Source organism: Schistocerca cancellata, chromosome 3, assembly GCF_023864275.1.
Source record: "Schistocerca cancellata isolate TAMUIC-IGC-003103 chromosome 3, iqSchCanc2.1, whole genome shotgun sequence".
In the NCBI taxonomy this organism is placed as follows: Eukaryota; Metazoa; Arthropoda; class Insecta; order Orthoptera; family Acrididae; genus Schistocerca; species Schistocerca cancellata.
In genome coordinates this window covers 799604239-799626548 of record NC_064628.1, presented here as the reverse complement: position 1 = coordinate 799626548, position 22310 = coordinate 799604239, and the positions used below count along the sequence as shown (strand labels likewise).

The 22310-nt window shown below is 40.0% G+C and overlaps 1 protein-coding gene across 2 annotated transcripts in view; it reads right to left on the bottom strand.

Moving 5' to 3' along the window:
• The window catches only part of LOC126175862 (elongator complex protein 2), an 80148-nt gene that overhangs the window by 36036 nt on the left and 21802 nt on the right, over window positions 1–22310 (bottom strand). For both annotated transcript variants that reach the window (XM_049922873.1, XM_049922875.1), the window contains exons 7-8: window positions 2853–3045; window positions 2466–2606 (exon numbers count right to left, since the gene is read on the bottom strand). In XM_049922873.1, coding sequence (XP_049778830.1) covers window positions 2466–2606; window positions 2853–3045 — 334 coding nt within the window. The remainder of the gene's footprint in view (window positions 1–2465; window positions 2607–2852; window positions 3046–22310) is intronic.

Sequence of the window (22310 nt, the reverse complement as noted above, 5' to 3'; positions counted from 1 at the left end):
TAGTCATCAATTGCCATTTCCATGATACCATTAGGGGACTGATGACCTCAGGTGTTAGAATAATTTCACCCTAAACTACAGCTTCACTTGCTCACAAACCAATTTTTCAATCGAACACTTGCAATATCATTCTACTGGAGGCACTTCCGATGCCATTAACATCCACTACATCTTACGATTTCTGCCAATGCACGAGTTCCGGTTTCGACACACTGGGTACTATTTTCTTTTCCATGTAGAACTCCTTGGTGGAATTTCTTATTAATAATTTAGTGAAATCGCCAATTTCTTCTTCAATATTGCTGCATCTCTTCTCAAGCAAAATAAAATGAAAATAAAGTAATTCACACCTATCTGCATTGTTGAATATAAACAACTATTCACTTGCACAATACAAATTAAAACTAAAACTGCCCTTTTCTTCCCAGAAGTTCCAGGTGATTCACCGGGACGAGAGCTAGCAAAATTCCTAATCCTATCTAGACTCCGTAAAAACTAGCCAGTATAACTGGTAGGTCTTTTACAGGCCTGAGCAATGGGGTGTAGGAACTCTCTGTGTTCCGCATCATTTTTATGAGCTCCATTTCATATTACAAATTTGCTTTCCAGGGCAATAGGAGTCACACTGGAACACCGTAACAGGTCTGGAGTGGTATCTTCACCCTTTTCAAAGTAACAAGAAGAATGACAAGCCATGTACAACACAAAGCAAATCAAAGTGGAGTAGAAAATACACAAGGCATTCATTAATGGCTGGCAGTGTCATAAACACAGTGGTGCAGCTCCAATCTCTACAGGTACCTTAAGCAATCATAGATAAAAACTCCCAACCCAAAACTGAGTAGTAGTAGTAGTAGTAGTAGTAGTAGTTTTGTTGTTGTTGTTGTGGCTGATGTTGCAGCCATTAACCGCTTATTGTAAGTAACCAAAACTACATGGTTATGAATATAAATAATAAAAGAAGAATCAGAATATATTAAGGGTGAAGATACTTAACTGTCACGTAGTTACAACTAATTTGGAAAGACATTATACCCTTCTTTTTACAAATTTAGTGATAAGATCACAAAGGCAGAATTGTCACCCACACTGGAGGGTGCGTCACTCTCTACACTATCTGGTGTCCTCTGCTCAGCATACAAATCATGTCCCATCAAACTGTGACAAAATATTAGGATGGTGTCACAATCCAATAGCTCTTCTGACACAAGGAAGCTGACTTGAACACACTGTGTAAAAATGAGTCAAGCTACAACAGCATCACATTATCTGAGTGACTGGAGAGGTGTATCAGATCAGAGAGCGACTGATTTAAAGGTTACATTTATAGTCACATCTTGTCAAAGGGAGACCCAAGACATGAATTCACAGACCCCTTTTATTGTGTGGGCATTAAGAACTCATTATAAGCCCACAAATTGTGTTGAGAATTTTGATACTCAATGAAGCAGGAATCCAACTTCATTCGCAGTGCAGACAGTGAACTGCAACACATGAGTAGACATCACACTGCATAGGTTTGGCTGATAAAGCACATATTGGATGCTACAGAATATACACATTTATAATTAATTACCACATGAGGAATCATATGTACTTGAGAAAATGTTACAAATGTCACAGGCCCCCTCGCCCCCTCCCTCCTTCCTTCCTCCCTTTTCCCCTCTCCACCTAACATAAAGGCTTGAGAAAGCGGCAAATAAACAGCCAACATTATTACATTCAATATGCCGTTATTTGTTTCTTGCAGGCACGGTCTCATCTTGTCATGAACAAATTACTCTTAATGCATTATGAGCAAAGAAGGTGAGCAAATAGTGAGTCAGTGCGCTATGTGACAAGACGCCAGTTGACAACATCCAAAACCAGTGCAGAAACTCTGCTCACTCACTGGTATTGCACCCGCTCATGTGCAAAGTGCCAATGTGACTTATACGAAAAGGACAACAGTGGGAGCCAGTCCCCACCATCCAATGCATGGATCTCAGACCGTCGGAAAGTGCTTAAGAATTCAGGTCACAGTTGATGCCCATTAAAATCTCTGACAGGAGAGAGGGAGGACAGAACTAGAAAGCCCAGATACTCAACCAAAAGAGCAATATACTGCTAACTATGACCTACACTACCCAGTGTGGTGGAAGCTGAACAGAATGTGGGTGAGGAGTGCCATGCTGCAAGAACAGCGAATAGAAATGGACGTTCTCCAAGACTGTGGTGAAATGCAAGATCCAGAGTATATGTTGAAATACAATCTGCTGGACAACCCCAGCAACCAAGAGGATTCATCTACTGTTAATGACAAGGCCATATCAGTCACAAATTGTTGGGGGCAACTTGTTTGGGCAGAGACAGAAAATAAATAAATATCAGCAAGTAAGAACGACTGTTGTTGCAGCAGTATCACAGCTGCTTCCCATGAATGAGAAATCAAGATAAGCTTACAATACAAAAGCCAGACAAAATACCTGTTAATTTTACAGGAATAAAATAAGATGATTCAGGAAATTCATCTTTCACATGCCTCTCTTCCAACTGCGCTTGTTGTCCCTCATAAACTGCTTTATTTGATAATCCCAGTGTTGGCACTGCAGCTCCCTGGGGAATTTCTGAAAAAGAAGTCATTGCCATAAATTTACCTATCATGAAGTTAAAGCAACCAGTAATTGTTTTCCATTTTTATGTGCGCACATCAGTAATTGTTCTTAAGTGGCAGTTACTGTGGATGCATTAATGGTGCCCACAACTTAAATATTAAAAAAAAATCATAAACAAATATCAAACACAAATTGTAACATTTATCTTTTAGGTAATACAATACTCATGTTACACACTGGAAAATTAAGTTTATGTACCTTCTGCAAATTCTGTGCTATCTTCTCGCACTTTACATATGGACTGAAAATTAGTTACAAAATTACTGGGTGCCTTAAACGTTCTTACAACCTTTTCCTCTGATCCAGATGCAAAGCAATACCTTGAAAGAATTGCCAGACATGACATATCATAGCCATGTACTTGTGGTCTTGCGAGTTCATGCCAGGTTATCTGTAAACCAGAAACAAATCATATATTAGAAAAATTCTTTAACACACAATTTTTCAGTGTGGGAAACCACAGCTTAATCTATGCACACTTAAATATCCTTCTTAAAAAAAATTGTGGCAAAATCATCTACAAAACTGTGGAGTCAGCCTGTAGCTGCTGATCCTCATTTATTGTGAAATCAAGGTACAACTGGTTTCGGGATAATTAATCACATCTTCAGGTTAAATCTGCAACAACATACATTTGAATTAGAAATGTTAAGTGAAAAGATAAATAGAGCCTACTATGAAGGAGACTGGAAAGTAGTCACTTGCCTGGATTACATTAAGACCTTAAACCAATACAATCTCCCAGTGTTCTCTATGGCATATAGCCTGGTATCATCAAATGCCATTAATGTTGAAAGATCCATCAATAATCTGAGATAATTATGGGTCATCACTGAGGGACATTCTAATTTGGACCTGAAAAATAGAGTGTGTAAGTGGTCTAGGGGCAGTGCTAAGGGGTAGCATCTTTGATTAGTAATTGAAACATCCTCGGTCCCAGGTTCGCATCCTGCCACCACTTAAATTTTGGATAATAATTAGCATTGGCAGCCAAAGGCTCCTGGTATAAGAAGTTATCCTCATTCTGCCAATGGCCTCTTCAAAGAGGGGAGGAGTGGACAGAGGTTCATGGCACTCTGTTGCTCTTGGGATGGGGAAACTGCTCCTAAAGGCTGAAGAATCAGTACTTATCAACAGCATGAGGATGCAAAAGGTTATGTAAACCACCGCATTAAATACACATAATGTGTATCCACAGGACATGTGGCCTGAGTTGGGTTGGGTTATTTTGGGGAAGAGACCAAACAGCACGATCATCGGTCTCATCAGATTAGGGAAGGATGGGGAAGGAAGTCGGCCATACCCTTTCAAAGGAACCATCCTAGTATTTGCGTGGAGTGATTTAGGGAAATCATGGAAAACCTAAATCAGGATGGCCGGACGCAGAATTGAACTGTCATCCTCCTGAATGCGAGTCCAGTGTGCTAACCAATGGGCCACCTCCCTCAATACAAGCGGCCTGTAATTGAAAAAGTGTCATGATGATCTCTCCGCTGGCAAAAGATTCCAGAACAGCCCGCCATTTGGATCTCCGGAAGGGGACTGCTGAGGGGGAGGTGACCATGAGAAACAGACTGAATAACCAACAAAAGGACAGTGTTGTACGAGTTGGGGTGTGGATTGTCAGAAGCCTGAATGTGGTAAAGAAGCTATAAAATATGGAAAGCGAAATCCAAAGGCTCAATCTAGATATAGTGATGGTCAGTGAAGTGAAATGGAAAGACGACGAACATTTCTGGTCGATGAGTATAGGGTAACATCAACAGCAGCAGAAAATGGTGTAACGGGAGGAGGATTCATTATGAATAGGAAGGTAGGGCAGAGAGTGTGTTACTGTGAACAACACAGTGAAAGGGTTGTTCTCATAAGAATCGACACCATACCAACACCAGCAACAATAGTTCATGTATGCATGCCGAAGTCGCAAGCTGAAGATAGCAAGATAGAGAAAACTTATGAGGATATTGAATGGATAATGCAGTTCATAAAGAGACATGAAAATCTTATAGTCAAGGGGGACTGGAATGCATTTGTAGGGGAAGGAATAGAAGAAACTGAGAGAGGAGAAAGACTAAGTCCTGCAATAAACTTCAGCTAGGAACAGTAAATACTCTATTCAAGATTCCCAAGTGGAGGAAGTATATTTCTAAAAGAACGGGAGATACAGGAAGATTTCAGTTAGTTTACATCATTGTCAGATAGATATTCCAAAATCAGATACTAGACTGTAAGGTGTACCCACAAGCAGATACAGACACAGATGCAATGTAGTAGCGATGAAGAACAGGCTGAAGTTTAAGACATTAGTCAGGAAGAATCAATACGTAAAGAAGTGAGATACAGAAGTACTATGGAATGACTAGATATGGTTGAAGTTCTCTAACATTATAGGTACTGCAATAAGGAATAGCTCAGTAGGCAGTACAATTGAAGAGGAATGGACATTTCTAAAAAGGGTAATCACAGAAGTTGGAAAAGAAAACCACAGGTACAAAGAAGGTAACTATGAAGAAACCATGAGTAACAGAAGAAATACTTCAGTGGATCAGCGAAAGAAGGAAGTACAAAAATGTTCACAGAAATTCAGGAACATAGAAACAAAAGTCACTGAGGAATGAAACAAAAAGAAAATGCAAGATAACTACATGAAAAATATGAAAAAATCGAAAAGGAAATGATTGTCAGAAGGACTGACGTAGCAGATGGGAAAGTCAACACAGCCTTTGGTGAAATTGAAAGCAAAGGTGCCAACTTTAAGAATGCAATGTGAATCCCACTGTTAAATGCAGAGGAGAGAGAGTATAGGTGGAAAGAGTACATGGAGGGCCTTTAAAAGGAGGAAAATTTGTCTGATGTGACAGAAGAAAAAACAGGAGTCAATTCAGAAGAGACACAAAATCAAGTATTAGAATCAGTACTTAGAAGAGCTTTGGAAGACTTTAAGATCAAGTAAGTCGGAAGAGAAATATTAAATTCCATAATAAGTTCCAAAACACTGGGAGGAAGTGGCAACAATATGACTATTCACATTTGTGTATAAAACATGTGAGTCTGGCAATACACCATCAACTTTCAGAAACATACTATCCACACAATTCCAAAGACAACAAGAGCTGAAAAGTGTGAGAACTATCACACTATCACATTAACAGCTCATGCATCCAAGTTAATGACAAGAATAGTATACAGAAGAAGGGTAAAGAAAACCAAATATGTGGCAGATGAAATCCATTTGGCTTTAGGAAAGGTAAAAGCACCAGAGAGGCTTTCTAGCATTGCAGTTGATGAAGAAAGCAAGGCTAAAGAAACATCAAGACACATTCATAGGATCTGTTGACCTTCGACTATGGGAAAACTGAAACACAAGAGAATCTAAGCATTAGAGATGTGGTGCTACAAACAAATGTTGAAAATTAGGTGGACTGATAAGGTAAGGAATGAGATGGTTCTGCACAGAATGGGAGAGGAAAGGAATATGGAGAAAACACTGACAAGGAGGATAGTACTTGGAGAAACAGCTATCTCAGATGCAATGATGAAATGATAACACTGTGTGCAGCCGCAGCTGCTAGTTTAAGTCATAGCGGAAATTAACACAAGCAGTGGGCTGTACCTGTCACGCGAGTTTATGTCTATAGGGGTTGTGTGGTTTGTATAAGACCAAAGTATCTTCTTTTTCGAAGACTGGGAGTCATTTTACAAATGAAATGGCCAATCAAAGATTGGCAATTATAGCACAACAACATGTGTTGCTTATCGTTGGTAACATTGCTAACACTTTTAACACAGTGGAAAAATTCTGTGTGGTGTGCTTTCTTTTTTTGTACAAATACTACTAATTAAGAATTAAATTTGATAAAAATAAGACTGATTAAAATGGGCTTTCAGTTGCAGGAACAACTAGGTTAAATTAGGTTAATGATTACAAATGTGAGATAAATTAGGGAAATAGCTAAAACTGACAAGGGCTATGTAAAAATTTATACTAAAACTAGGTAAATGAAAACCAAAACACAAAATAAAATGGAAGTTACTTACTGAAACTTTCTCTGGATCTGAGACACAGAGCCACTCTCTCGAATTTCGATTTTTTATGGCCTCCTCTATGAGTAGCCCTTTTGCAATAACATCGGCAGTATCTTATATTCACTGCATTTTGACTTTTTGTTCACACTCACCTAGTTTTATTATACATTGTTTCTAGCATGATTCCATTTTCAATGTCAGCTATTTTCATAATTTACTACAAAATCATATTTGTTAATCTAATTTAACCTAGTTGTTCCTGGGACGGAAAGCCCAATTTCAGTAACTCACAACTTAATAAGTTTTAATTTTTAATTAGTAGGATTTGTACAAAAAACTAAAACAAGTAAGCACAATATACAGAGTTTTTCCACTGTGTTAAAAGCGTTAGCAATGTTACCAATGACAAGCAACAAACGCATGTTATTGTACACTTTATCTTCAACTGACAATTTCATTTGTGAAACAATTCCCATCTTTGAAAAATAAGGTACTATGTTCTTACACAACACTCATGCCCTCTACCAGCACCCAATAGCACTCTGACGGTAGGTGCAGCTCACAGCTTGTGTCAGTTTCCGCTATGACTTAACTGCATCTTCATACAATGTTAACATTTCTTCATTGCAGTTCAGATAGCTATTTTTTCTAAGTACTATTAGGAGTCCAACACTGGTAAGTTGCTACTGTACTACATTTACCAGATTCTGATGCCATACTTTTGTGTTGTTCTGCTTATCCATGTTATTTTTCCAATTCCAAATTAGAATGCTCCCCAATGATGACACATAATTATCTAAGATTACTGTTGGATCTTTCAACATCTACTGCATTTGATAGTGTCAAGATATGTGCCTTATTGAATATTGGGACATCACTTTGGTCTAATGCCTTAATGTAATCCAGCAAAGTGACCACTTTTCTATCTTCTTCATAGTTCACACCATTAATTTTTTCACTTAATAGCCTCTAATCCATATATATGTTGTTGTAGATTAAACCTAAAGATGCAATTCACTATCACAAAACTGGCTGTGCCTTGATTTCACATTAAACAAGGATTAGCAGCTGCAGGTGGACTCTACTATTTTTAGAAGATTTTATTACAATTTTTTTTTTTTAATTTTCAAATGAGTATACTTTATTTTGCTTACTTGACATAACCTTTGGTACTTAAGTCTAATGCCTCTATGGTTACAATCAATGTTCACACACACTGAATCCATGTTTTACGCAACTTATGCATGTTGTGTAACACTGTTGGAATGGGAAGGCGTGAACAGAATTTCACCTAAGCACACCTGATTAGAATTATTTGTTTAACTTTTACCTTCAAATGCCACATTTTTAATGTGGTCTCCTTTCAATTTTCTCCTCATTGTACCCAAGTTATGTCTGAACTTATGTAGTATTTCTTTTCCTCTCTTTCTGTCCACATTTCTCCATCTGTTCACTGTGTTTCTTCCTCCATATTCAGACCATCCTCTAGCTTGTCAAGAAGACTTCTCAGCAAATTTTTGACTGTTAGTTATGGTACGAAATTTTGTTTTACCTCAAAATATTTCTTCACATATTCTAATCGCCTTTAGGTATTTTTGTTTGTTTCAGTTCCTCATCGATTGAGATACGTTGCAGTTCCTCATCGATTGAGCTACGTTGCAGTTCCTCATCGATTGAGCTACGTTGCAGTTCCTCATCGATTGAGCTACGTTGCAGTTCCTCATCGATTGAGCTACGTTGCAGTTCCTCATCGATTGAGCTACGTTGCAGTTCCTCATCGATTGAGCTACGTTGAGAATTTTCTTTGTGAGCTTGCCGTCCTTCATTTCATGTAAGTGAGCATAAAATTTTAACCAGAAGTTTTTATCTTGTTTTCTGGAGTTTTTGATTTGAGATCTTCCACCAGTTACCATAGACCCACATGCGTTAAATTCTTCCGATTTAACACCTGTAGTACAGGATGATTATAGTTAAACTTTCAAATCACTGTAGAAATAACACCACTGGTCATAATGATGTCAAATTGCAACGGAATATTATCAGAGAAGGGGGAAAGAAAAATAAATAGTTACAAAATGTAGCAATACATGGCGCTGTAAACATCATAATTTAATAGTGGTCGACTACAAATGACAAATGAATCATACAACAATGCCTAATGTGTAAGTTTGACATTAAACAAACTGTACTACTCAACGTGCATGGGTGTACAGGTGTCATACTGTTAGTTACATAAGCCAATCCACCATGGCAAGGTCATATCACATCAAATGGGGGAAAAAATCAGCTTTTAATTGCCCTGAGGCCAAAAACTGCATAAAAAGCATCAATCAAAATCAAATCGGATTATTAATTTCCGTGTGACTGGCGCAAAACATGTTGAACATGCAGTCCACCATTTTCTGCGGTAAGTTGAAATAGAGTTTTACCCCACTGCCCACATCGAACTGCCAGTATCACCTAATTGTTACAGATCAAAATTGTGGAAGATATTTTCTGGTAGATAGCAGTGCAGGTCTGTCTTATACCAGTTTCAAATGGCAAGGAAGTTAAAGACTCCAACTTCAATCTTATGCTGTAAACTGATCAGAGATAAAAATTACAGTTCAAAGCTGTTAAGCATTGATTTAGGGCTCAAATGCTATTTTGAACTGCCATTCATTGTAGAAGACATGTCAAAAAGCATATTGGGAGCTAATTCCCTTTATCATTATGGTTTACTCATTGATCTCAAAAACAAAAAGTTGATAGACATCACCAAATTAAACATTCCAGCAGAGGTAATGATGCAGATAGTGGAGGTTTGCTAAGAGAGATTAATAAAGCTGTGTATGAACTTATTTTATTAATTAAATAACTGGCTTTTTTTACAATGGCTGACTTTTCACAAGCAACAAAAAAATTCAAAAAATACTTCCACTGCAAAGAAGACAAACACAAACAGCTGCACTCACAGAAATAAACTCTATGCACTAGTGGTCAGAATGTGAGCATCAACAAGAACGAGAACTGCAAACACACACAATTGCAATTATGCAAAATCTTCCCAACACTCCCACTGTTTAAGTGATTGCATTTACCAATAACAACATTGAGCTTTGAGTGCAAATATACAATTTTTTCTTTGGTTAATGCTTTGGTCAACATATCAGCAAGTTGTTCTTTGGTACACACACAAAAAATTGTTATCTCCTTACACTGCACTTTTTCCATGTAAGAAATGAAAGTGTACATCTACATGTTTGGTGCGTTTGTGATATTCATGATTTTTTGATAACTTGATTGCACTCTGGTGATCGATTTGTAACATAGTTGGTTCTTGAAACTTGATTCCCAGACCACCTAGTAATTTTCTCAGTCAATTTGCATCCTAAGCAGCAGCTACATATTCAGATTCAGTTGTACTTACAGCAACAACCTTTTGCCCCTGAGAAGTCTAAGTTACAGGACCACCAGCCAAAAGAAAAACATATCCTGTTGTTGACTTCCGCGATGTAAGATCACCTACATACTCAGCATCAGAAAAACTAAACAGTTGCATTTTGCTCCCACTGTTTTAGTATTCCATACCATAATCTGGTGTTTCAATTAGGTACCTGTAAATTCTTTTCACTGCTTGCCAATGCGCATTAGTATGGCTGTTCAAAAATATGCTCACACTGTTCACTGCAAATAAAATATCTGGACGATAGATAGCTGACAAAAACGTAAGAGATCCAACTGCTTCATGATATGGTATCTTTTGCACCACTGAACTCTTCATCGTTAGGTAACAGACTCACATGAGGATCAGCAGGGACACTTAAACCTTTTCTTCAGACATTCCAAATTTCTCAATTACTCTTCTCGTACACTGGTGTTTCCCACACAATCTCGCTCAATTTCCACTCCAACAAAGCAATGACCTTCACTGACAGTAATTTGAAAGATTTCTTTTAGTGATGTATCAACTTTATTAATTGCTTCAATTGACTTTGATGCAATAAGACCATCACCTACAAATAATTCTAACAAGATAACATCATCACTGATTACACCAATGAATAAACATGGATCAGCATCAGTTGCTTGACAACTACAACGTGAAAGAAAGTCTATAAATTTATTGCTCAAACACCAAGGAGCTGGCTTAAGTCTGTACAGTGATTTCACAAGCAAACTATAGGTTTCTCTGTTTTAGCCACCACTCCCTCAGGTATATCCATGTAAACTACTTCTTCAAGCCTTCCATACAGAAACACTGAACGAATATTGAACTGTACCCTCTCTAGATCATATTAAGTGACAACTGCCAAGAAAACTGAGGGAATCATATCGTATCACTGGTGAAAAAATCTCATTGTAGTTAACACCATACTCCTGTTTGAAAACTCTTGCGCACAGCCGTGCTTTGTACCGAGTTATCTTACCATCTGTGTCAAATAAGACCTTGAACATCCATTTTGAGTCAATAACTCTCTGACTATTAGTTCTAGGAAGTATCTTTCAGGTTTTGTTGTCTTCATGAGCTTCCACTTCCTCTGCAATCGCTTTTTTCCAGTGTTTTGAGTCAGGACCAGACATTGCTTCTTTGAATCTGCAAGGATTGTTATACTGAGCAAAATCAGCTTCATATCTTGCTGGCTTGCGGATGATAGACCGATCTCACAGGTGCATCGACTGCCCTTTGGTAGGTTGCTCTTCAGTTTCCATTTTAGCCTTACTTACGTCATTTCCTGAAATTTCCATCTCTTCCTGAGCTTGCACTGGTTCACCAGTAACTTGCTTGTGCCAATCCATGATATCTTGTTCTTCATCAGTTTTGAAGTATGTGTTAACTTCTTGTTGTGCAGACACTGAGCTGCTGCTAACCTCACTGAATGTGACATTCCTCCATACAAACACTTTGTGACTCGTGGGATCATAAAGTCGATAATTTGTTGATTCTCCTTGATAACCAAAAAGTACAACTTTTCTGGATCTAGCATCAAACTTGCTGTGAAATTGTTTTGGTACACGAGCAAAGGCATCTGACCCAACCACTCGAAGATGTCCAACATATGGTTTTCGTACATTCCACAACTCATATGGAGTTTGCTCCAAATTGTGTTTTGTTGCAGACACTGAGCTGCTGCTAACCTCACTGAATGTGACATTCCTCCATACAAACACTTTGTGACTCGTGGGATCATAAAGTCGATAATTTGTTGATTCTCCTTGATAACTTTTCTGGATCTAGCATCAAACTTGCTGTGAAATTGTTTTGGTACACGAGCAAAGGCATCTGACCCAACCACTCGAAGATGTCCAACATATGGTTTTCGTACATTCCACAACTCATATGGAGTTTGCTCCAAATTGTGTTTTGTTGCAACTCTATTTAATATGTATACATCAGTGTTAACAGCCTCTGCCCATAAAAACTTCAGGTTTTTGGCTTCCAATATAGTGCATGCACTTTCGACAATTGTGCAACTGTCCCTCTCAGAATGACCGTTCTGTTCTGACGTGTATGGAGCAGTTGTTTCTAACTGAATTCCATGGTTCCTCAGAGACTGTTTCATACCATAATTAATGTATTCAGTGCCACTGTCCACATATAATGTTTCAACATTCTGAGCAAACTTGTTCGACATAAAGATTACTAAATTCACAAAACCGATCAATAACATCGGATTTGTGTCTTAAAAAATAAACAACTCTGTATCATCATCTTTGAACCAACAATTTATTCACTTGACATTGGCCTACACACGTCTGAATGAATAAATTCCCATGGTTTTGTTGAACGATTTGTCTCTTTGTTGCTAAACTTCAGCCAATGTGCCTTGCCTAGCTGGCATGATTCACACAAAAATCATGCTGACATCTGTTGAATTGTTCGTGTACTGACATGTCCTAACCGTTCATGCCACTGTTTCAGATCAGTCACTGCAACATTAACTTAACTCCCTAGTGTGGATTCTGTCATGAAACGCATCCTATAAATATTGTTCTCTTCCTTCACACCTTCAGCTACAGTCTTTCCGTCACGTATTGTTCTTCTTTGAAAGCTGCAGTGATTCTTTTCGACATGCATACTCTGACACTAAACAAGTTCTTTTTGATACCTGGTACATACAAAACATTTTCGAGACGTGCCTCACTCCATTTGGCGCTAACCTCTTTGCTGACAAAAACAGTACCAACACCAACAACTTGGCATTCTTTATCATTACCCAGTAACACATGCTCCCGTCACTGGATAGAACTTTGAAAACCATTCCCATTGAAAATTCATGCGACACGATGCACCACTGTTCAACAGCCACACATCTGACTGATCACATTCAAACCACTTAGCGTATGTCTCTCTAGACTTTCTGACAACTCAACATGTTATCTGCTGACACAATGAACGCAAACACAGATTTATTTTCACCATTCTTACATTTCCCTGTATCTCACTTTTTCTACCGGCACTCGCGAGCTATATGACCATGCTTCTTGCAGTAAAAACACTTGACATCTGATCTCGTTTTTCATTCTCGTGAACTTTTGGTTTTATCAGGATATCTTTCTTTTTCCTTTTGTCTGTAGATGGACATCACTGAAAATGCACCAATTTCTTCGTCATTCATATTTAACTGGGATTCTTCTTCAATAAGATGTTCCGTCAATATTTCCAAGTTTTGTTGTCGAGCTGGCACACTGTCACAAGCTGTTTTAAATGCGTTGTATTTTGATGGTAAAGATGCAATGACTTTTGCCATTACAGCTAATCTGAAACCTTTTCCTCCAACATTTCCAAGTTGTAATGCTAGATTTTCAACTTTAGCTACATGTGCAACTACACAATCATTTGCATTCATCCGACATTAATGAAAACAGCGAGCTATTGTTAGTTTGCTGGCTTCTAACCATTGCTCATGTATTGATTTCAACTTGTTCCATATATCGTGGGCTGTCTCACAAACCAACAGGCTTTGCAGTTGTGTATCGTCTATTGATGTGCTTTCAAGCCGGCATTGTCATCTTCATTAGGTTGACCTCGAGTATGAATTAAAACGCCAAAAATTCCGTAAGGCTTTAAAATTGCAGTTATCTGGAATTTCCATGTCTGATAATTCTTCACGTCCAGATCTGAGATGTATTTTGAAGATATTTCTTCAGCCATTGCAGATTTCTTCTCTCTTCTTTTTGTCCAAACACATCAGAGTTGGGATACCGAAAGTTTTTCCTCATGCAAACTGAGCAATGACTGGGCGCATAACCTGATGTGCATAGTGGAGGTTTGCTAAGAGAGATTAATAATGCTGTGTATGAACTTATTTTGTTAATTATAATAACTGGCTTTCTTTATAATGGCTGACTTTTCACATGCAACAAAAAAATTCAGAGGATACTACTACTGTAAAGAAAACAAACAAACAGCTGCGCTCACATAAATAAACACTATGCACTAGTAGTCAGAATGTGAGCATCAACAAGAACAAGAAATGCAAACACACACAAATACAATTATGCAAAACCTTTCCAAAAGGTAATCATTCTTTCTCTCTTGAAGAATTGAATTCGGCCCTGAATAAATGTAAATTGGGAAAAGCAGCAAGATTGGATGACATTAGAGCTGAACAAATCAAGAATTTTGGTCCTGCTACAATGTTTTGGTTACTGGAGTTTATGAACAACTGTATTCGAGAATTCAAGATTCCTAAAGTATGGCGAAAAGCAAGAGTAACTGCCATACCGAAAACAGGAAAGGATAGGAAAGATCCCAAAAATTATAAATCTATCTCCTTACTCTGTCACCTCTACAAAATACTGGAGAGACTCATTCTTCAGAGAATGATTAGAAAGGTAGAGCCTCTTCTAATACCACAGCAAGCAGGTTTCAGAGAAGGGAAAAGTTGCATGTCTCAAATATTAAACTGAACACAACTATCGAAGAGGGATATGAGAAACAGCTCATTACAGGTGCTGTAATTACAGCATCTATCTGTGGCTTATGATACAATCAACCATTGGCTCCTTTTGAATAAAGTTTATGATATAACTAAAGACTTAAAACTAATGTGCTATATTAGAAACCTTCTCCAGAACTGCAGATTTTTTGTCGAATTTCAGGGTCAGAAAAGTAGATGGAGAACTCAGAAAAATGGGCTACCACAAGGCATTGCGGCTTGCACCACTATTATTCAACATCTATAACGATGATCAACCTATCCCTGAAGGAACTCCAAGCTTTATTTATGTTGATGACTGTGCTATCACTATTCAGGCTGACTGTTTTGACACTGTAAAAGACACACTATCAAAATCTTTGGAAGAATTCACTGTTTACTATCATGGGAATTACTTGAAACCTAATCCTGCCAAGACTCAGACCTGCACTGTCCACCTGGAGAATCAACAGGCAAATAGATCCTTAAATAATCCTGGGGAGGCATCATACTCTAACATAATCCTACTCCCAAATATCTTGGAGTAACTCTGGATCATGCTCCAACATATAAAAAGCATTACCTAAACACTAAACAGAAAGTGGCAGACAGAAATAACAAAGTGTGAAAATTGACAGGTACATCATGGGGTGCTAATCCATGCACTGTGCACTCAAGCGTGCTTGCTCCATGTTATTCCACTGCTGAATATGCATGTTTGGTATGGTACAAGTCCAGTCATGCCAGCAACATAGATGTTGCTCTAAATGAGTGTTGCCGGATTATCACGGGTTGCTTAAGACTTACTCCTGTGGACAAACTCCATTGTCTCGCTGGCATAGCACCTCCTGAAATCAGACGTGAGGTAGCTGCGAGATATGAGAAAAGTAAGGCCACAACAAGGAAGCCCATCCACTATATGGTAGTCAGCCCACACATCCTAGGCTGAAATCAAGAAAGAGCTTCTTGACAACTACTGAGGCTCTCATCAAGAATCCACATGTGGCAAGGATCTCGCGATGGCGGGAGAAATGTCGGTATGTGGGTGAATGGATGGCTCCAAAGGAAGAACTTCCCCCTGGACATTCGGAGAAGTGGTTAATATGGAGGTCCCTCAATAGATTACAATCAAACACAATGAGATGCAAGACCAATCTGCAGACTTGTGGTTTCTCTGTGGCCTCAGTTCTTTGCCAGTGTGGCACTGAACAAACTAACGGCCATTTCCTTCATTGTTCCTCATCACCAGCCACCTGCACCATGCAAGACCTTATAAGAGCTACACCAAATGCACGTGAAATGTCCAATTTTTGGTCTTCTTTTGTGTAAAATTATGTCAACACTTATATATACGTATATTTTATATTTCTGTACTTTTGACATGACGAATAAATCATTGTGAATGCTAAAGGCACATTAGGCTCACTCTATGCAACATGCCAGTTTTCCAAACTTTCGGAGAAATATTTTGAGCTGAGAAAACCATCCACAGTACCAAAGGTGTTGAAGCAGTAAGTGCATCATTACATCACTATGTCTAGTGATCCATCAGTGTACAGTAAGGCTTGTTGATTTGACCCACATAAATTGCAAATTGCTAAAAAATGAAGTTCAGATTCTGTTAAATATACATAGGTTCATCACAATCACAATGGGGTAGTCCACTACAGCTTGTGTGAAGCCAAACGGTCAATGGCGAGTTTTTGGAGACTATCACCATCTGAATGACAGGACTCTCCCAGGCTGGTATCCAATTCCAAGAGTTGATGAAGTAAATTTTATGCTTCAAAGTGAAAAGATATTCTCAAAGACTGGGCTACCATTTGATTGTGGATGGAACAGAGGGGCCGTGACATGCATAACACCGTGACAAGCACAAAAATCCGCAAATTCCTAAGAGGCAAATTGCAGACCATTATCAGTAACAAGAGTAGAGGGAAGGCCTTCCAAAAGAAAAAATGCGGGCGAGAGCACTTGTGGTTGCCGCGGTGGTAGGCGACGTGCATCGGACAATGAAAGGAAAGTTAGAGTAGGAGTCGATTATGAGGAGCCAATAAGTACCTAAAAAAGGTCCCGCAAAGTCAGCATGAATGCGCTCCCAGGGCATCTCAGGCAAAGGCCACGATGACAAAGATGACTTCGGGGTGGCGGCCTGTGACGCACAAGGGCCGCAGGCAGCGACCATGTGTGCTGTTTCAGAGTCGATGCCAGGCCAGTACACATGACGGCGGGCCAGAGATTTTGTGCGAGAGACACCCCAGTGCTCTTGGTGAAGGAGACCAAAGACCGAAGCATGCAAAAACGCAGGTACCACAACACGCGGCGAAGCACTGTCGGTGGAAAGGAGGATAACAACATCCCTAGTCATGAGGCGGTAGCGCAAAGCATAGTAGTTCCGCAACAGGTCAGAAGTCTTAGCGGATGGACAATCTGGCCAACCCTTCTGAATACAGCGTAAAACCTGGGAGAGAGTAGGATCAGAACCCGTAGCAGCTGCCAGCCGGTCCCCGGTGATGGGGAATCCGTCCACAACCCGCTGCTCAGCAACATCCAGGTGGAAACACAAAAGTTCGTCCCTATGGAATGCCAGATCAGGACCCATGGGAAGGCGAGACAGTGCATCAGCATTCACATGTTGAGCCGTCGGCCAGAAATGAATCTCATAACTGAAACGAGACAAGTAAAGAGCCCAACACTGGAGGCGGCGTGCAGCCTTGTCGGGAAGTGACAATGATGGATGAAACAACGAAACAAGTGGTTTGTGATCCGTAACAAGATGAAATTTGGATCCATAGAGGAAAACGCCAAACTAATGAAGAGCATAAATAATGGACAAAGCTTCTTTTTCAATTTGAGTATACTTTTGTTGGGCATCCATGAGTGTTTTGGAGGCATAAGCAATCGGCTGTTCTGAGCCGTCAGAAAAACAGTGCGCAAGGACTGCACTGACCCCGCATTGAGAGGCGTCCGTGTGTAAGGGGTCCGTGATCCCACGAACATAGATGCTAGTATCCGACGCCCAGGTTGATAGTAGACAGGAGTCGATTGTCGAGCGCTGCAGGAGGCAGTGAGACGAGTGTTGTGTGAGGAGTAGTACTGGAGAGAGTCGAGCGAGCGGTGGTGATGGAAAGACGGCAAGATTGGTGGTCGAGTGAGTTGTAAACGGTAAAATTCACCGGAGTATGACGAGTGAGCACGTCCCGCTGATCGTCGTGAGGTTGACCCTCACTAATACCGATTCGCGAGTGGTATGAAACAGAATGTGACAAGTGCTGAATTACGTGTTTCGCGTCAACCGCGTCGGCCAGCAACAACCATGGATTGCAGTGAGGATTGTTGTGAACGTTAACCATCAGCATTGCATGTGACGAAGTACTGAAAATCAGCAACCAATAAAAAGATATAACTGTAATTAGACGTGTAAAGCAAAGGTAGCAACTGCCTCAGAATTTGTGTGTTAGTAGGAAATATATATAAGTCTGTACATCGCAACCTTTATGGTCCTTAATAATAGGCAAACTTTCAATCATTCCCCTATTCAGTCTCAGAACAGCCGCACTCGGTTGAAATGCCCCCAAAACCACAGCAGAAAAACCGATAGCCTGTCATCCATTAAGCACACGGTCATATAATCATAACAATTAACTGTTTGGTGGCTTAGATAAATTACGCAAAACCCAATAAAAGAATTTAAATGGGGGTGTTTCACGTGGCAAGAAGATGTTAGCCAGGTCGATAAGTAGCCAGGCACGGGGCCTGTTTCAGCATAGTCTTCAATTTCTGGAAAGCCACATCGCATGACGCCGACCAGTGAAAAGGCACGTTTTTATTCAACAGGCGATGCAACGGCTGAGCCACCGAAGCAGCAGACGGTAAAAACTTGTGATAGTATGCTATTTTCCCCAAGAAGGCCTGCAGCTCCTTAACATATGTAGGGTGAGAAAGGGCATTGATCGAGCAACAGTTTGCTTAAGCGGCCGAATACCGTCCCGAGAGAGTTGAAACCCCAAGTACGTGATAGATGCCTTGAAAAATTGTGACTTCTGAAGATTACACTTAAGACCTGCAGTCTGTAAGACATGAAAAAGTGTGCAGAGGTTCTGAAGATGTTCTTCAGTGGTGGAGCCAGTGACAACAATGTCGTCCATGTAATTTATACACCCAGGGAATTTATACACCCAGGGACAGGGAGCAATAATTGTTCCAAGAATCGCTGAAAGAGAGCAGGGGCGCTGGCAACCCCAAATGGCAATCGTTGGTATTGGTAGAGGCCGAAAGGCGTGTTAAGGACCAGAAACTGCCAGAAAGCAGCGTCGAGAGGAAGTTGATGATAAGCCTCCGACAGGTCAATTTTAGAAAAATACCGGCCACCCGCAAATTTAGTGAACAATTCTTCAGGTCGGGGCATAGGATAAGTGTCGATGAGGCATTGTGCATTTACAGTGGTTTTAAAATCGCCACAGAGACGAATATCACCACTGGGCTTAGCAACGACAAAGACAGGAGAGAACCACTCACTGGAAGTGACAGGAAGCAAGACCTCTGAAGTAGAGAGAAGATCCACCCCCCGTTTTACCCAATCACGAAGGGCCACAGGAATGGGCCGAGCCCGAAAAACTTAGGCCGAGCAGTGGGTTTGAGCGTGATATGAGCTTCAGAGTCATTTGCATGGCCTAACCCAGGAGAAAAAAAGGGACAAAAATGTCGTCGACAAGGAATTCAATTGAGCATAAGGAATAGCATCAGAGACGATATTGACAGAGTCATCTATGGAGAACCCAAAAACGCGAAAGGCATCGAAACCAAAAAGATTTTCTGCGTTGCTCTGGTCGACCACAAATATGGGAACAGTGTGAACGATGGATTTGTAAGATACCTCAGCATTAAATTATCCCGAGAGAGAAATCTTGTGTTTATTGTACATCCGTAATTGCTGAGTGACAGGTGATAGGAGTGGAGAACCCAACTGAAGATACGTCTGAGAATTAATTATAGTGGCAGCAGAACCGGTATCCACCTGCATGCGAACATCCCGACCAAGGATTTGGACAGTGAGGAATAACTTCCCTGAAAGGGAAGAAGTGCAATTGAAAGACAACACAGAAGCAGAATCAGCATCACGGACGGATTTGCAAAAGGCAGACACATGACCCTTCTTTTTGCAACTGTGACACATGGCCCAACGTTGGGGACAATCCTACCGTGAATGTTTCGTAAAACACCGCGGACATGATGGAAGTTGCCGTGGGTTTTGCTGCTGTTTCTTAGAGGGTTGTTTACGGTTAGGCCGAGGCTGCGCGTGGGAGCGTACTGCGACCACGTCAGCCGGCGGGGACGCATCGCACGCGTCGTCAACAGCACAAAGTGGTTGTATTTACCCGACATCACCCCACGCCTCTATTTGCGCCCCAGCGGCACGAGAAATTTCAAAAGACTGCGCGATGGATAGGACTTCATCTAGAGTCGGATTTGCCAACTGAAGGGCACGTTACCAAACTTCTTTGTCGGGCACCGACCGTATAATAGCATCCCGTACCACGGAATCGGCATAGGATTCTTTGTGAATGTCAGTAACAAATTGACACTTTCGACTGAGGCCGTGAAGTTCAGCAGCCCAAGCGCGATAGGATTGATGCGGTTGTTTTTGACAACGATAAAATGCAACACGAGAGGCTACCACATGCGTTTGCTTTTGAAAATAGACAGACAGAAGTGAGCACATTTCAGCAAAGAACAAAGAAGCAGGATCTTTCAAAGGAGCCAATTGCGACAACAACCGATACATTTGAGGTGAAATCCATAAAAGGAACAGAGACTTACATGTTTGCTCGTCCGCGACATGAAATGCCAAGAAGTGCTGTCGAAGACGTTTTTCGTAATCAGTCCAGTCTTCCGCCATCTCGTTGTAAGGAGGTATAGACAACGACGAGAAATGCCCTGCATTTGATGCCGCAACGAAATCGCGAATCGCCGATGTTAGAAGTGTTTGCTGTTCAATGAGACCTTGCAACAGTTGCTCAACAGTAGCCATGGAAACATATGGGTCAACGATGAAAAGGAAAAATCCACTACCTCGTCGCCAGTTCTTATAACATCAAGTTGAATACATATATTTCAGACGACACAACACATATAAGTCACTGAGCAAGTTGACAAAGCAAGACATGTGAACAAGGTAACATTCGAATGAACACTGAGTCCAAGTCTAGCGGCCGCTGGCTGGCTGGCCACCACCGCATGTAGACGACGCGCATAATCGCGCGGCGGCACTTTGAATGATCGGCAAGTCACATCACAAATGACTTGCTTTTGACATGTCCTGGTTTGTGCAATCAACTTGGATTATTTGTGGATGCATCAAATTTTGCAGCAGGTCGTACACCACAACAGTGGCACAATAAGAGTGGAGACTGACTGGATTTTTATTTTTTATTTATTTTTTTTTCTTCAAAGTTCACAATGGCACAAAAGAAGTATTCCACATATGACAGACAGCTGCTTAGTACATACATGACTGCCAAATATTAGAAGTATCTGTTCGAAGGGAGTGACTTCATTATTTACATGGACCATGTTCCTCTAACATATGCATTTAAGCAAAAGAATGGGGGAGTAATGCCAATCCGATTACGTTATCTCCAATATATTTCACAATTTACTACAGATTTGTGACATGTATCTAGTAAAGAAAATTTTGTTGACAAGTTATCAAGACCTGAAGAATTATTTCCAATTAACTATGAATATACAGTTGAAGCATAAGAAGATGATGATGAGCTTCATCTAATAAAGTCCAGTCATCATACATTGCTTAAATTAAAATACTATTTGACACATTGAGGGAAACAATTGTGGTGTGATGCGTCAACACAAATTATGCTCTTATATTACTGTAGTATTTGGATACCCTATGTTCCAACACTATCATAATTTGTCTCATCATCCAGACGTTAAGATGACTGTAAACATGATCCCATCAAGGTATGTCTGGATCAATATAAAAAAAATTATGTCTGAAACTGGCGAAAAAATGCACTGCTTGTCAGGAAAACAAAGTACTATGAATGTTTATGCCCCATTAGGACACCTTTCTATGAATGACAAATGCTTCAAAATAATTCATCTTCACTTGATAGGACCAATGCCTCCTTCTAACGAATATGCTTATTTTTTAACATGCATTGAGAGTTACGAACTGGGAAGAGGTAGTACCTCTTTGAGACATAAAAGCAAAGCAATAGCATGAGCATTTTTCAGTTGTTGGATCGTAAGATTTGGAACACCATAAAAACAGCGACCAATCATGGAAGATAGTTTAACTAAGAGATATTCCAAGTAATTTCAAAAATATGTGGCTGTAATCAGATCAAAACTACAGCATATTACCCTCAATCAAATGCAAAAATTGAGAGATTTCGTTGAACACTTAAAACAGTCATCTGTGCCCACACAACTGCTAGATGGACTCCACTGATACCTGTAATCCTCTTGGTCTTCGATGCTCCATAAAAGAAAAAACTAATGCTACAACTGCAGAAATTGTTTATGGCTTGTCCATCATGATAACAGTTGATTATCCCCCGCCCCCGCCCGCTTTCAACAGTATGGCACAAAAATTGATGCAGACTTACTTCAATTTGTGTCAGAAGTGAAATGGTATATGAATCGTATGAAACTTGTATAATATCACCACAAAGTAAAACTAACACCATTCACACATAATGACCTA